The 14,435-nt window shown below is 43.5% G+C and overlaps 1 protein-coding gene across 16 annotated transcripts in view; it reads left to right on the top strand.

The window, feature by feature from the left end:
• LOC119466299 (chromodomain-helicase-DNA-binding protein 7-like) overlaps nt 1–14,435 on the top strand; it is a 554,757-nt gene that overhangs the window by 376,767 nt on the left and 163,555 nt on the right. For 5 of the 16 annotated variants that reach the window (XM_049669884.1, XM_049669867.1, XM_049669873.1 and 2 more), the window contains one exon: nt 8,333–10,085. The exons of the other annotated variants lie outside the window; for them this stretch is intronic. In XM_049669884.1, the coding sequence (XP_049525841.1) occupies nt 8,436–10,085 (1,650 nt within the window). In that variant the 5' untranslated portion in view covers nt 8,333–8,435. The remainder of the gene's footprint in view (nt 1–8,332; nt 10,086–14,435) is intronic. 16 annotated transcript variants of the gene reach the window in all.

Genomic DNA, 14,435 nt, shown 5'->3' with positions numbered 1-14,435 from the left:
CATGTGCTCGCCATACCGAGAAGGCACATGCCAACTGTTGTGTGAGGAGGTCTTGAGCTGACTGCCGAGATGCACACACAAAGTCTGTGCCATGCACATTGACCACACAGAACATAGTTAATAGCTAATTTTGTCACCCATCAGTGTTGCCAGTCTGCTGTACACTTCAACTGCGGTATAAAAAAATTAAAATACAGGTTTTCTACTGCTCTGAATGGACTCAAATTTTGCCAGCTCTCTGTGGGACATTGTATGGTTTAACATGCAATGCCTAATTGTAGCTAGAAAATTTGATCTCAAGACCCCTTTAATGAGACACTTTAATGAAAAGTGGCCCATGAGAGGGGCTCACAACATAGCAACTTTTGGGAAAGGAATGCATGCCAATATGAGTATATTTGTCAATTTTAGTTGCTTTTCTGCTTGTATTTCTGCTTGTATTGTAAAAAAAAAAACAAAAAAAAAACAGCTCTGTTGAAAGAAGGTGTGCTGCGGCTCATTTTCATTGTGAGGCAGTTTGCTGATGTTGCATTTCTACTAGAAAAGAGGAAATGACACCATTATAATGTAAGGCATGTAAGCAACTAAAATGTCAGCCAGGCAGCAGTTTTATATAGTAGTGGTGGCTCTGTGTAATCAAATATTGCAATGTAATTCAGTGTATTCAATGTGTCAGCTCTGACCTTAGAAGATGACATCTTGATACAGAATACTTATAGCAATAGGGGCAGCAGCAGTGGCAACAGGAGCAGCAGCAGTTACAACAGCATGAAATCCAATAGGTTTAAAAGAGCTCTAAAGCTGAGCAAAACAAATAGGTCAAGACTAGCGGACTAATTTTTTCAAAATAACTACCTAATAGACTTGATCTGTCACAAAGGCTTTCTTTAAAAATATGTTAAAAAAATGATTTAGGATATTTCAGTTCATGAACTCTGCAAAATTGCAGCGTTTGTGCTGCAATCTGCTTTGGTGAAAGGTAGCAAGCTGACTTCCACTTGTGTGGCCACAAGAAACCTCATTCTAGAGATTCTGTCCATGATCATGAAGAAACGGCTAGAATGAGGAGTGAGGTCATATTCCGCCGTCAGTGATCTTGCCTGGTGCAAGCATTTGTTGTAAGCAGGGTGATCTATAGCCTCCCCTTTCGAAAACTAAATGAGGCCGAAACGACCAAAGTGAACTCCATCATCAGGGCAGCATATAAGGCGGCCCTGGGGCTACCAAAAAACACGAGCACCGAGAGGCTGGAGGCTCTTGGTATTTACAACACATGTGAAGAACACACCACGGCGGTGTTCGTGGCATAGAGAGAGCGTCTGAATTCAACAGGACAAGGAAGGGCCCTTCTGCAAAAGATGGGATATTCCCTGAGAGCTCAATACGGTGGGGGAGAAACAGTTTTACTACCGAGGCAAACAAGAGAGAAAATTCGAGTTTCACCAATCCCAAAGAATATAAGCACGGAAAACCACCAAAGCAGAAGAAAAGCACGATCAAAGGCTTTACAAAACAAATATGGAAGAAAATCAGACATATACTACATGGACTGAAGTAGAGTGGCAACAGACAAATTCACAATAGTGGCCCTCAATTAGTCCACAGCAATAATGGTCTCCATTTGGACCTCTTCGACCTGCACCGTGGAGGCAGCAGCCATAGCGCTGGCCTTTCGAGACGCAAAGGCAAAAGAACAATCTGCATTAGTCATGACGGACTCCCAGGCAGCATGCTGTCCATTCATAATGGGTACCGTCCCATACAAAATCCACAGAATGTTAGGTACCGTCATATAATTGCAGCATGCGATAATGTGGTGCCCAGTGCACTCTGGAAACAAGGGGGCGGACCGAACTGCTCGAGGAATAAGCATCCGAGCACCGGTCGGTCCTTTCGAGGAACACCAGATTCACTTGCACGACATCGTCGAAAACCAAAGAAAAGAGAGACAAATACAGCCGCCCACACCCCGACCTTATGGAAGAACAGGCCAGGGACTGGTGCCGTATACAGACACATATCCACACCTCCAAATACTCTGTAAGATACACCCTGCAGTCTATGAAGATACATGTCCTTGGTGCGGGGAGCGGCCAACTCTTGTCCACGTAACATGGACGTGTAAACTACGGCCTTCAAATTCCAATTCGCCCCTTACGGTGCAGGTGCCAAGTAACAAACAGTGGGAGGTTTTTGGCTTGCTAGTGTAGATCTAGAGAGCCAGAGAGCTCTTCTTGATCAAGGCCAGTGAACCGCCGAGACCAGTGGAGCACTGGACGGAGGGACCCACCCACCGCCCAAAATCACTAAGAGAAATAAAGTTCATACGAGCAAAACAATTAACCTAATCTAGGCACCTCACCTTAAAAAACCACTGAGGTTGCCTTTTAATATATCTACATTTTTTTATTTAATAAACGTCTTTCTCTCTCTACTACTTCCTTTCACTAAGAGAAATAAATTTCATACTACTACTGCCTGGTGTTGCCTGGCCAAGCTGCATGAGGTTGTAAATTTGTTGGGCTGAAACGTCTAGTGATGTCAGCGTAGTTGCTAGGTACTTGTACAGCACCAGTGGGTGGGGATGAGCAGCAAAAGGCATGTGTGTTGTTAATGCGAGGACACGTTGAGAACAGAGACTGAAATGGTGAGCTGCTCTATCGCCGCGTTTACATGAATGCGACAGTGGTGCATCGCATCACATTTATAGCGCATTGCATTCATGTAAACAGTGGTAATGCGCTAGGAAGGCGCATTGCATTAATGCGCGAGGCGATGGTAGATTTACGGGCGGGAGCCGACTTGCGCACGTGGTTCTCGGGAGAATTATTGCGCTACATGTAAACGGCGCTTATGTGGGCTTTTTACTGTGAAATGGTTTAGGGCTCTGGTGATACGGAGACGGGCAGTTGGCAAAGGAGAGACCACGCCATAGCGCAGCCAGCAGCGAAGGGGACAGATGACCAAAGCAGCTGCTGCAGTAACAGCTCCTTCAGTAGCACACATCTGAATCACACTTTGGTCATGCGCAAGAGCTGCCGCATGCAGTGGCACTACTGCAATGGCCACTTCGAGCTCCTGCTTGTGAGCACCGGCAGGAGGCGGACAGATTTAGTGTTCTTGTGGGGTCGAAGATCTCGAATTGTTTGATTCGAGATCCGATTTGTTTGGGAGACTACTGAATTTCGACCTATCATTCCGGTTGTACTAACACAGCCACAAATCTCCAGAAAAATTGACCTGCCCCATCACTAAAAAAATAACCCCAAACTGCATCATGCAGCACAACTGCATCATAATTGCCATTATGCGCTAGGTAGCCAGGCGAAGTCCGATTTAAATTGAAGCTATTTGCATGTAGGCAGTGTAGGCCTAACTCAGTTTGCTTCTGCGTTGGAGTGCGCATGAGGCAAATGCCTAATGTGTTGCATAATGGCCGGTTCCCTCAAATCAGCTTTGCTGCAGTGCAGTTATGCTATGCAGCAAAGCATATTAAGAATGAAAAGGGGTCACTGGCACTGGACCTTGCTTTTACATGCTCGACCGCGCCATCTCCGGTTGCATTATGAATGCCGAGACATCTAATAACTGTACTGGCAGCTATTCGGAGCTGTTCCTAACGTTGCTGTTCCAACTCCCCCCCCCCCCCTCTCCTCCAAGCAAGCGGATGCCAAAAAAAAAAAAAAGGGAAACATCTTGGCCAGCAGGCTCATGCATGATCCTTAGTTGGCCTGCTTGGATTGGAGTGGTTGTATGCTAGGAGCTGTGCCTCAATCACCATGTTATAGATTTGCTTTCACTGACTCTTTTCAGTTTAAAGGGTCAGTGCCTCCCAATTAGCATGGGTTCAGAAAATCATTTCCGGTGACACAGCTGTTTGAATTCACATTCGACCTGCATTGTAACGTGGATAATAACCTTCAAACTGATTGTATCTTTCTAGACTACTCTAAAGGCATTCGATTGCATTGCTGGCTCTCGGTTCATTGCAGAATTATCTGCTCTTGGACTTTAGTCACAAATGCTACCTTCGCTTCCAAATTTTTTTACATTTCGTAGGCAGCTAACAGTAGCAAATTCTTCTTCTCTTTCTGATGGGACTTCTGGTGTGCCGCAAGGTAGTGTTTTGGGTCCTCTGCTTTTTCTAATTTACACTAATTACTTACCATCTAACATTTCCTCCTGCATGTGACTATTTGCAGGCAATTGCATTACATATAGAGCTATTAAAAGTCCTGATGACCAGAGAAGAGAAAATAACTTTATTTCACCTGTTTTACAAAAGAGTGGGGGGGTCGAAGACGCTCCTGCCCCCTTCACCTAGGAGATGGCTGAGATTTATTTTATTTTATTTATTTATTTCAACATACTGTCAACCCCATGGGGGTTATTACAGCAGTGGGTGAACAATTTTGACACATATATGTACATTTGCAATCCTGGCATAAGAAAATACAGGATAGGTGGGAACACATACAGACGCAAATAATATCAATAAGTAAAAGAGAGGACTGCCTTCTCGGCAAGCTCAACAAATTTTGAAAACGTTGTTTGTGCGGCGGCTCTCTTGGCCAGTCGGGTTGCCCAATCTTGCTCGTGGTGTTCTGAGCCGAGCAGACCTGATGATCACATCTGCCTTCAAAATGATCTTAACCTAATCTATTCGTGGTGTTGTACTTGGCTAATGACCCTCAACTTGTCAAAGTGCCCAGTAGTCTAATTTTCTCGTAAACAGTCAAATGCTAACTTTTCCTACACAATAAACAACTAACTCCAGTGGTTCGGGCGCAGTCATATAAGCACTTGGGCTTAGATCTCATCTAAGCTTTCATGGAAAACCCGTATCACTAGCATATGTGCTAAGGCATCCCAAATACTAGGTTATTTACGTCGAAACCTAAGCCACTCACCTGCTAGCACACGCAAATTAGCTTATGCTACCTTCGATGTCCTCAGCTTGAATTCGCCTCGACAATCTGGTCGCCTCATCAAGATTACTTAATTTCAATGTTAGAAGCAGTACAAAATAGAGCTGCCAGATTTATTTCATCCAACTACAACTGGCACTCCAGTGTCACTCGAATTAAAGTAGACTTATCCCTTCAAGCATTATGTACCCATAGAACAGTCGCTCGTTATGTCAGATACACAGATACATTCACGGCACAACACAACACAATGTGCCCCTTGTAACCCCACTACCTACTTCTAGGCAACTTCATAATCATCTCAGCCTCACGCAAATATTTGGTAGAACCAAAGCTTTTAATCGTCAGCATTGCCACAAGCCACAGCACTCTGCAATGATCTTCCCGATAGCCTTGTTTCCATCACTAACCGTGAAACATTCCCCGAGAATTTGTACTCTCACTTCTTGTAAAGTTGTGTGTTCAGTATTCTATAGAATTTTTAGTCGTTGATAATGTTCCCTTGTTCCTGTTTATGCTTTATATAAATTTGTTGTACTTCCTCCCCCGTCACTTAATGTTCTGATTGGAACCGGGGGTGTATTTATATATAAATAAAAAATAAATAAATAAAACAATTCAGGAAAATAAATTTGTACTTTTTTGCATTTATTTTTTTCTATTTAAATCTGAAAATGCGGAATTCTAGCTATAATGCTTTGACAAGTCTTATAAAATATAAATAATCTTTTAATGTATTTAAGAGTGATTCCACTAAAAGTGATGACCACGTGGCATCACTCTTGGTTATCAGATTTGGTTAAGGTCAGGAGAGATTTCTAAACAACTTTAGTAATCTGGGAAGTGTAATTCAACCATTTCGGAATCTCGTAAAACCTGTATCAAACGAGAGCCATGCACATTATGAGTGGCAAAATAACAGCATTTTATATTGTAGTGAAGAAAGATGACAGTAGCACCTGATCAGCATTTTTTGTAGGTGTCAGCAGTTTTATTTATCAATACTTTTTATTGTCGTCATAAGGGCTCTATTTGCAGATTTATGAATCGGTAAATCACTGCCGTTTCCTCTCTGCATTTCATAACGAGTCCCCAGGGCGAATTTAATTTAAAAAATTTATCTAAAACTCATGGCACCATGAAGATTTGAATTCAGCTACTTTGTTGTAATTGGGTTACTGTATTTTTGAAGTTTCAAATACGAATCGGATTGTTCGTGTAATTTGATTCATATTCCATTTGATGATGTGATATTTCATTTGGCTGTATATTGTGTGTGGTCTGATGACTATTGTCTGAAAAGTCGAACATCCATGCAAATGATATTTGTGTAGTGGTAGCTTCAGGTGCTTGCTGTTGGCTGCCATGTTAACTCACTAGTAATGCTTAACTTTACCTGAAACATTTGCTGTGAATGAAGGGAAGGATATAGAAGAGAGCACATGTAAAGTGCTACGTGTTTCCCGTGTTTTTCGCCAACAAGCCACTTACCAATTAAACAACGTTCCTTTAGAAACAGTCAACTCTTCCAAGTACTTAGGTGTCCATATAACTACAAATCTGTCATGGGCAATTCACACCGAATATGTTATTAACAACGCTAACTGCATGTTAGGTTACTTACGCCGTAATTTCTCTAGCTCACCATCTAACCTAAAACATCTACTCTATAATTATAAACGCTAATACGTCCTAAATTAGAATATGCTATTTTTGTATGGGATCCCTGCCAGGATAACCTGAAAACGCACTTAGAACTTGTCCAAAATAACTCAGTTCGATTTATCTTTTGTAATTATAATAGAACTGCGAGCATTTCTTCCATGAAATCTAATCTTAGTCTTCCCTTGTTGTCTGTTCGACGTAGGATGGCACGTCTAGTGCTCTTTCATAGGCTTTATCATCATCGTACACTGCACACGCATTTCTTTACCAGACCCCATTATGTATCACACCGTATTGATCATTGTCATAAAGTCGGGACCTATCTATGTAACAAAAGCAGTTTTCCCAGTCTTATTTCCCTTGAACATATATAGATTGGAACCACCTTCCCGCTGATATTGTAAATATTACTGCTAACAGCCTTTTTCGTGAAACCTTAGCTAACATTGTATAACCAGGAATTTATTTTTTGTGACACAGCAGCTAACAATCTATTGAAACCTGTTGTATTCTAGCAATGTGTTTTGTTCATATTAATGGCTACATTTTGTTTACTTCCGATGTACCACACTTGCTTTTGTACCACTCCCCTCTATAATGCCTTTGGTCCTGAGGGTATTATAAATAAATAAATAAATAAATAAATAAATAAATAAAGAGAAAGGTAGTGTTTTTAATCGGAAAACAAGCATTTTCTTAGCGTGGAAGCTTGGCCGTGTTGGTGATTCATTGTAAAAACAGACAGGGACATGAAAGAGCGACACGCATACAGCGCTGTGTGCGTGTTGCTCTTTCATGCCCCTTTATATTTTGCACTGTTTTTTTTTTTTCAAGCATTTTCTGCTGCGGGAGCAATCGTTGCTGTGTAGAAGGTGTTGCAGATTTTTAATATTCAAAACAAAAAAAAAGAACATTGAAGTATGGGTTTTTGGTGGAGTCCACGAAGTTTTGCACTTCTAATTGGATGTGTACTGGTGTTACTGTTTGTTCCTTTTTTTTTGTGGAAAAATAACATTTTATACAGTCAAACCTCGATATAACGAATATATCGAGAATTTCATTATATCGAGGTTTCGTTAATTCAGTAGAACTATAATGGGGAAATAAAAATAGTTCATTACATCGTGAATTTCATTAAATCAAGGTTCGTTATATCGAGGTTTGATTATCAGATAACTAAATTTTATTGCTCATGAGGCTGTTGGTAGTTGCCATGTTTTACTATTTGTGTTGTCACACTAATTTAGTAACCTTTTGCATTTAACACATTCATGCTACACTTGCGGATGTGTTGATTTTTATCTTATGAGATTTGAAGCCAGTCATCGCAAATGTTCATATTCATTTTTAAAATTTCCAAGTATTGAGCACCCCTGACTTTGATTCATGTTTTGATGACTGAAACTAAAAGTTTGTTTTAAGAAGAGAGGCATACATTAGACTTCGTATTTGAAATTGTGTAGCACCTTTCAGTGTTATTGGAACTAGCCGTGTTTTCATGGAACCAGTAGCAGTTTTTTTTTTAATTACTAGTCTAAAGGTGTTTATTACTAGTCTAAAGGTGTCTCTCTTCTTCACTACACTAGGATTTAAATACTTATAATTGACAATTCTTCACATTTTGGGTGGGGAGGCACATACCTTAAGCTGTGGAAGTGGAAGCTATTATTAGTTTCTTTTGGTAATGTCAGCTTGGCAGTCTTACAACCAGCGTTAACCATGTGTTCTGTCTCTTTCAGGGCCCCATATGAGTCCTGGGGGTGAAGCATGCCAGGCCTTGGCTCCAGATGGTAGCTGGGAGCAGCGCTGGTGATATGAGAGGGTGACCAGCCACGGTGCCTTATGGCCGAATACCAGCTCCTGGGTGGGGATGGCTACGGCCAGGGCATGGAGGATGGCTCGGGCTCCTTAGCGGGCTACGGGGCAGCCTCCCAAGACCTGGTCTCCCCCTTGATGGTGGCCAACCCAATGGGAAGCAGTGCACCAAGCACTAGCCAGATGGCACCCTATGGCCAGATGCACCCAGGCTACCCGCAGCCAGCTGACCAGAAGATGCACTATGGGGCCTATAGTGCTGGCCATGTGGCACCCGAGTATGGCACACGAGTGCATCCCATGGGGGAGCAGCAGTCTGCGATGATGGGTGGCTATTCGCAACAGTCCATGGCTGGGCAGCGCATGCAAACTTCTGACCAGTACCCCTATGGCACTATGGGAGCCACACAGCGCTCTCAAGACATGTGGAGAGGACATTACATGAACTCTGGCACTGGTTACCAGCAGCAGCTCACAACTGATATGGGTGCTCAGCACACTATGGCTGCAGGTGTTGGCACCCAACATCACAGGACTGGCCAGGGTCAGTATGGTCCAAGTCAGGACTATACCTTGCACACGCCACAGCAACATGGCTCTCCTCAAAGGCCCTCTTATGGTGCACAGGGCAATGGCCCCCACGTGGCACAGCTGGCAAACAAGGCAGCAGCAACCACAACAACACACATGGCAGATCAATCCATGGCATCATATCCGCAAACAACGTATCCATCAGCTCAAGCAGGAACCAGTAGAGCCACATATGGCACTGCGGGTGCGATAAGCCACTCTGCAGTGGGCCAAAGCTTGCCCCAGGCAAGGACGCTTCAACGCCCTGGAGGTTATGCCACCAGTGGCAGCAGCAACCAGGCACCACTGCCCCAGGGCAGCCCTGCTCGTATGCAGCAATACCCACAGTCAGCATATTCACCAGGGCACCCTTTTCCTGCTTCTGATGCTACCAGTCCATCGCACCTCTCTCCATACCCTACACAAGCACCTAACAGCCCACAGTATCGAGGCTCTTATCCTTCGCCACGTCGCCCCACCACAACGCCACCGGCAGGGTCCCCTAGTGTTGTGACTAGCCAGCAGTCGTCCTCGCAGGGCAGCTACCCAAGCCCAGGGGCCACTCATCTATCTAGTCCTGGGCAGGTGCTGTCCCCGGGCAGTGGGGCCACTGCCTCAGCTGCGCCTGTGGCATCTAGCAGTCTTCAGCAGCTCGAGCAAATGGTGATGCCTCACATGGCTACTGCTAAGCCTCCTTCTGCCACCACTAGTTCAACGGGCAGTTATTATGGCACTGCAGTGCAGCAGTCGTATGGGCCGACTCAGACACAGCAAGGCTTGGGTTATGGAGGAATGCCTTCCACTGCCCAACACCATGCATATCCAGGCCCAAATCTTATGACTCGTGCTCGGCCACTCGCGGGTGCACCGGAGGCCTCGTCATTTGGCACAAGTGAAGTGGGACCTATGACAGCCAATTCGTCTTTGCCTGCACGCAGTGATTACCCTATGGGTGCTGCAGGTCCTGCACGAACAGCACCTGTATCTCCAGCCTCATATGCTGCCTATCCACAGCAGCAGCCCGTCTCCTCTCTTGGCTATGAGCAGGCACAGCAGCAACTGCAACACTTATACAGTGTGCCGCAGACAGCCCAGACGCAGAAACGGGTAAGCTTTCAGCATGGGTTGACTCACGATTGCACTCATTAACACTGATTTGTGAACAGCGAGTGCATATGGGATGAGTGCCAATGAGAGTGTTGTGGTAATATGCATTGTACATTTTATAAATTGACACAGACACTTGCTTCAGAGTCGTGAGTGTAAAAGCAGGCGGTTGTTCTTGTGAGTGAAAGTGCTGGGGAAGGAGTTTATATGAACTGTGCACTCATAGTACGGCAGTACCTGCACCACCTGTGGTAAAGACTTGGGGCACGGGAAGTAGATGACAGTCCGGAGAAAGCACAGGGTGTACAATATGATCATGTTTTTCCGTAGTTTTTAAAACTGTTTCAATTCTTACATGATTTTGTGAACTTTGAACATCAGTAGGCTGCTGCCTGCACAACTGTTGCATGTTTACGAGACTAAGATGCACAGAGCATCAGTGAAAAATCATCAATGCAAACACAGCGTGACATGTTTGCATTTTGCTGCTGCTGTGTAAATTTTTGTTATAGCAATTACTCACTGTGATAACTCAGTGGCTAAGGTGTTGCACTGCTGAGCATGAGGTCACGGATTCAATACTGGCTACGGCAGCTGCATTTTGATTGGGGCAGAATGCAAAAACACGTGTGTGCCATGGATTGAGTGCATCGGACTACGGCATGCCTCAATATGGGATTACGGTTTTGGCATGTAAAACCTTAAAGTAAAATTTTTTATAGTGATATTTATACATATTGCGATGTTGCATCACGCTTCAAGCCAAAATCGTTGCATCCTTATTGTGTCTGTATTTGTCACCACGCCTATGTGTTAGTACTGCCTACTCTGATACTAAGACTGTGTGACAATCTGCCACAGCTGTTTAGAGCAAGATATGAAATTATTACATCAAATTGTTGTAGGAAATGAAAAACAAGGAATCTACTACAAATAATTGACCTAGGCCAAAGAATGTTGCATAAAGTGCTTGCACTGAGAAATCAGAATAACTGCTGTCATGCCTTTATTTTGCTGCTTGTGGAAGCTCAATGGAAAGAGAAGCTTGTGATATAAAGATGTGCATAACACTTTCGTGTCTTTAGAAGACAATATTAAAACTAAAACACATGAACACTGATGCCACCATACCTTTGCCAGTGAGCAATGGTTGTTGGAGGCTTTACCCCCGTATTCAGAAATGCATCTGAAGTTGAAGCCCATGCTTGTCTTGATCTAAGTGACGTCTGGCGTTAATGTGCCCAGGACGCTAATTGCGTTTCCTCCGGCGCGTTCACGACAGGTGTCATTTAAATTAAGTGAAGCATGGGCTTCAACTGATGCTAGTCGGAAAAATTTTTCTTTAAATATTTGTGACAGCTCAATGAAACTTTCGCCATTTGCAGACTTTGAGCTCCTCTTTTCAAATCTGCTTTTAGTTTTTTTATTGCCCATTTGGTTAATTTTTGGCACACTATGCATTTGTAAAAACAATGCATTTTTGTGCAAGCTTAGGTGCGCAAGAAAACACTAAAAAATAGCTCATATTACTCCCAATGAGTATTAGAATTCAAAAAGCAAGAGAATATAGTGTAATTGTGTTTTAGTCTAGAAAAAAGTTCTCAGCAGATAGATGAGAGAGAAGCGAAAAAGTGCATTGTGCGAAACTTGCACGAAACGGTTGCAGCGCGCAACCGTTGGCTTCGGCTGCGGTCGGACGATTTGTGGCAACTCTGTGCAGCTGCAGAATGTAGCTCAAATGCAGTTCGAATCCAGCTGAAATCCTGCTCAAATCCAGTGCTTAATGTAGCTTCACTAACGTGAAACCAGGGGAAGTGCGAAGCAGTGATGCGCCGGTGCTGGAGTAGCACTGGTGGGAGGAGCAGTCGAGCGCTTGTGGGGTGGTGGCGCCCTCTCGCGCTGCACTGGCACCAGTCTGGCATTTTGGAGCTGATTTTAAGGTGTTTTTACTAATTAATGCGCTTAATGCTTGATTATTCCTGTCTTTTAAATTATTCTGAATCATGTTAGTTAAAATTATTCCGAATCATGTTAGTTAATTTTGACTAGGTTTTGATCAATTCTGACCCTGTTTTGAGCGCATGTGCGGAGCGTGATCACGATGGACGCCGACAGCCCGGGCCCCTAAAGTGCTTCGTACTTAAAAAATCCAATGCCGACTTTCAGTTTTACTTTTCTCAACAAAGAAACTTGAAATTATCTTACTGAATATGTTTGTGGAAAGCTCTGAAAGTTGTTTCTTTGAATTCAGGAGATGTTAAAGCATAAGCATGCCAAATTTCATTTGATCAGACTACATAAAGTGCACAAATTTTGGTGCACAAACTCTAAAAATGCTACAAAATGAACTGAGAAAAGCACTTTTGAAAGTACAAAAAAAAAAAAAAAAGTCGCGACGCTAGACTTCGGCGAGGAAACAATTTTTTTCTTTTTTTTTTCTGTATTTTCAGCAAGAATGTGGCACTGCCGATGTGGGCTCTGAGAGAATAGAGATAGGCCTACATTCCCGCGAAAATTCAAGAGCAGGCAACGGCGCAGAGCAAAATGTCACGTGCGTGAAATTCGGATAAATTCACACTTTCACAAACCACTCAGAGTGCTTTTTTTGAACTTTTTTTTTTACTAACTTCTAGTTGATTCACAGCTTTAATTTTTAATACATAAAAGAAGAGGAAAAAAATATTGGTTTTTCGACCCTCATCTCTCCGTAAGATGCATTTGTGAATACGGGGGCTAGTGTTGAAGTACCTGAGGTGATGTTGGAATGATGCTTTTTATTATCATGAATACATAATACATAGTGACACTATGTATTGGCACCGTTGAAACGAGTTGAGAATGAGGAGGTATACTGCCGCGGGGGTCCTCTTTCGTGCTTCCCTAGTAATATTCCATGCCATCTAGAGCTGCCGCCGTGAAGCCACGCATGGCCTCTGAAATGCATGGCTTGCCGGCGCATGCAAACACTTGAGAAATGCGCCATACGGCAACCGGACTCCTCTCTCGCGCTTCTTTCTGGACACGCTGTGCCATCTAGTGACGCTGCCGAGAAGTCCGCGCGTGGCATCCGAGACGAGAAGCTTCGTGCGCTGGTGTCTGCGGACGTCGAGAATTGTTCCCTCGCTTGACCGCGCCCACTCAGTGGCACAAACTCAGGGACCAAAGTAGGCGAGAGGTTCATTGAAAAGTGGCACAGACCCAGTGCATTTGTGGCGCAGCCTGCTAATGCGTCGGGCTGCTGTCCTTGAGGAACCTTTAATAATACGTGGGCTTGTTTCCGCTCAGCAGACTAGCACAGACCAAGTGGCACATACCCAGTACAGTCAAACCTCGATGTAACGAAGTTGTACTTGCAGCGAAAGCTTAGATAATACTTCTTTATATCGAGGTTTCGTTAATGCAATAGATCTGAGATGGGGAAATAAAAATAGTTCGTTACATCGCGAATTTTGGTAAATCGAGGTTCGTTATATCGAGGTTTGACTGTACTTGAAGTTGGCGTCATCAAGAGTTTCTTCAAACAGCAGTACCTGCCCAGTTCTGTGTCTATAGCGACCCATGTCGGCATGAAAGAGGTTCGTTGAAGAGCGGCACGTATGTTCACATAGCCACATACGTAGTGGCCCAAGTTGGTCCTATGGTTGGTTTCGAACCCTGTTCCCTCAGCACAGCAGTCTGATGCACTACCCATTTGTCGACTGACTACCTTAGTGACCTAGGTAGGCGGGAAAATGGTTAGATACAAACATACATAGATACATAGATAGCCTCCAAAAAGTGCGTGAAGTAACCAAAGAATGCTGACGCATTAAAATTATGCTAGTTACTTCCACACTCTCACTGTCTGCCTTGTAAATGGGTGCTCAAAGCCTCTCAAGTGGGTAGATCCACTTGTTTTCAAGCCTTTGCCTTCCACACACACACACGCATGCATGCGCGTGCGTATGCATGCATACACGCACCACTTATGGACGCAATTAAGTTTTTTGATTATGATGATATGCATGTTGTCCAGATTACAGTGTCAATTAAGTTCTGAATACAGTCGACTCTCATTAATTCAAACTCGAAGGGACCCCTGGATTTTGTTTGAATTATCAGAAAGTTTGAATTATCGGAAGTTCTCGTATATATGACTGGGCAAGGTGACAGCACACATTATGATTAGGCATAGATTTTATTCACATTTTTAAGCGTTTCTAAACCCTAACTACACAAAATAAACAGAAAGCAGAGGCGTAAGGTCCACAGTAAGTTTATTGGCCATCTACTGCTGACCAGACCTTTTAAAGAAATTATGAATGGTCAACTATTCTTTGCTATATGTGCCTTCAACACAAAGCTCTTTAT

Source organism: Dermacentor silvarum, chromosome 1, assembly GCF_013339745.2.
Source record: "Dermacentor silvarum isolate Dsil-2018 chromosome 1, BIME_Dsil_1.4, whole genome shotgun sequence".
Classification (NCBI taxonomy): domain Eukaryota; kingdom Metazoa; phylum Arthropoda; class Arachnida; order Ixodida; family Ixodidae; genus Dermacentor; species Dermacentor silvarum.
The sequence above is the reverse complement of the archived record's forward strand: the minus strand, read 5'-3'. Positions and strand labels throughout refer to the sequence as shown.